General features: G+C 47.3%; 1 protein-coding gene across 1 annotated transcript; it reads left to right on the forward strand.

The window, feature by feature from the left end:
• Positions 1-228: 228 nt before the first annotated feature.
• Positions 229-1846, forward strand: sco2 (synthesis of cytochrome C oxidase 2; the record flags this gene model as incomplete). The annotated part of the gene is given in 2 exon segments (XM_014020730.1): positions 229-264; positions 836-1846. Coding segments are annotated over 2 exon segments (873 nt in total), but the record flags the coding sequence as incomplete, so codon positions are not given.
• Between the last annotated feature and the right edge of the window lie 474 nt (positions 1847-2320).

Genomic DNA, 2320 nt, shown 5'->3' on the forward strand with positions numbered 1-2320 from the left:
ACATTAACCAGTACTATTCCATAGTGACACTTGATGTTTTCCTGTAAATACTTAGTAAAAACCCGCCACATGTGGAAAAAGAAGTCCAGCTGGTTTCTAACGGGTTAAAAACAAACCCAATGGGCGGATATCCGCCCTGAAGGTCCAGCGGTGTTTCCGGTCCGTGTGGAACTTGTTGCCTCGTTTCCGGTCCGAGTAGAATTTGCAGCTGGTTTGAGACGGAGCCGGCCGGCAGCACAGGTTGGGTTGTTGTGGACTGAACAGGTGAATGAACAAATGTTTTCTACCTGAACGTTTTGCGACTAGACACGGAACTATGTTTTAACATGCTAACAGAACAGTTCTTGAGTTAGCTTCGTGCTAACGTCATGTCGGATAGTTTAACCTCATTTCACACAGAGCGGTGTTTGTGTGGAACAGAACCCGTCCCGTCTGGTTCCGAACTGAGGAGTTTGTTACGGAGGTCGGTTACATCAGTAACGGCCATTTTAACAGTCCGCCATGTTGGTCAGGGCACCGGAGCGGTGTTGGAGCTGTTCTGCTCTGAAACTCTTCAACTATAAAAACTAACTTTTATCAGATTAAAGTTTCCTGATGTTTTATTCCTGTAGAGGTTATTTTCTGTAAAACAACCGTCTCAGTGTGTTTGGGTTTATTTACACAACATTTTTATAGATTTTCTACATGTTAAGAGTTATTTTAAATAAACTAAACTTTCTTTTATGTAAAACAACAGCTTACAGAGAAGGTAGAAAATAAAAAGTACAGATTATAATTGATATTGTAAGAGCCAACAATCAGATCTGACCTTGTTTAACCTCTGGTTCTGTTGCAGTCGGACATGTTGGGCTCCAGGTGCATTGTGGGTAATTATCTGCATGTGGGAGGAAGCGTCATGCTGCGTCTTCAAAGGCTTTGTCAAAAGGAAGGCCCTCGGCCGACCCACAACCACTTCCTGTGTCTGAAAGCACGGCCTCCACAGATGACCCAGAAGCGGTTCTTGTCTCAGGGTCCAGACCCGTCCAGCTCACGGGTCTCCATGAACCTGAGGAACCGGATGCTGATCTCCATGCTGGTTGGTGGTGGTCTTCTGGGGGCCTGGTGGTACGTGGACTTGGAGAAGCAGCAGAAGATCCGGACCCAGCGGGTCAAGCAGCTGAAGAAGGCAGCTGTGGGTCAGGGAACCTTCAGTCTTCTGGACCACACGGGCCGGCGCCGGACCAAGCAGGACTTCCTGGGCAGCTGGGTTCTGATCTACTTTGGGTTCACTCATTGTCCCGACATCTGTCCTGACGAGCTGGACAAGCTGTGTGCCGTGGTGTCCGCTCTGGACCAGGACCCCTCACTGCCCCGGGTCCAGCCGCTCTTCATCACCGTGGACCCGGAGCGCGACGACGTGCCGGCGCTGGCCCGCTACGTGAAGGACTTCCACCCCCGTCTGATTGGACTGACGGGAACACCAGAGGAAGTCAAGCATGCGGGACAGGACTACAGGGTCTACGCCAACCATGGACCCAAAGACCAGGATGGAGACTACATTGTGGATCACACCATCCTGGTGTACTTAGTGAGTCCTGACGGGCTCTTTCTGGACTATTACAACAGAATGAAGAACCAGGACCAGATCCAGGACAGTATCAAGAACCACATCAAGAACTATGTCAGACTTTAGAGACCAGAACCAGATCAGGAAGTCCAAATGAAGCCAGATGTTTTTCTCCTCTGTAAATAAAAAACWATCGTTTCTTCTCTTCTTTGATCTGTAAACCCTTTGATCTTTAACTGATCCTTCTCCCATTTTTAGAGTATAAAATAAATACAGAAGCAACATCTGAGTTTTCTTTTTCAATGTGTTTAAAATAAAAATTTGAGCACAAACTACACCTGCTGTGTTGAGGTGTTTGTTATAGCGCCCCCTTTAGTTCTGGAGGTCATTGTGTCATTACCAAATATGGTATGAGACTGACACGCCCCTTCCTGCCTTCAGTGGCTCCTCCCCCTCACAGCTGAACTGAGGAGGTACACTTGGCTGCAGCATGCAGAACGGGGCGGGGACAGACCTTTCCGTCAGTCCCATACCTTATATGGAAATGGGATTATTGCATTCCGGAAATGAAGGTTGCTCCTTAAAGACGCGGGATTAAGAGAGCAAAGGAAGAAGAAAGGAAGAAGTTAGAGAGTTTCTTCTACTCACGTTGAAGTACTCAGAGCATTATTTATTAATTTCTTTTATCCACCTCCCCAAACACAGACCCTCAGGTTAACCTCACATGTTTAATGCCTAAGGTTAACCTCACAGGCCTAATGCCTAAGGTTAGTT

The sequence above is a fragment of the Austrofundulus limnaeus genome, unplaced genomic scaffold (genome assembly GCF_001266775.1).
Source record: "Austrofundulus limnaeus strain Quisiro unplaced genomic scaffold, Austrofundulus_limnaeus-1.0 Scaffold264, whole genome shotgun sequence".
NCBI classification, from domain to species: domain Eukaryota; kingdom Metazoa; phylum Chordata; class Actinopteri; order Cyprinodontiformes; family Rivulidae; genus Austrofundulus; species Austrofundulus limnaeus.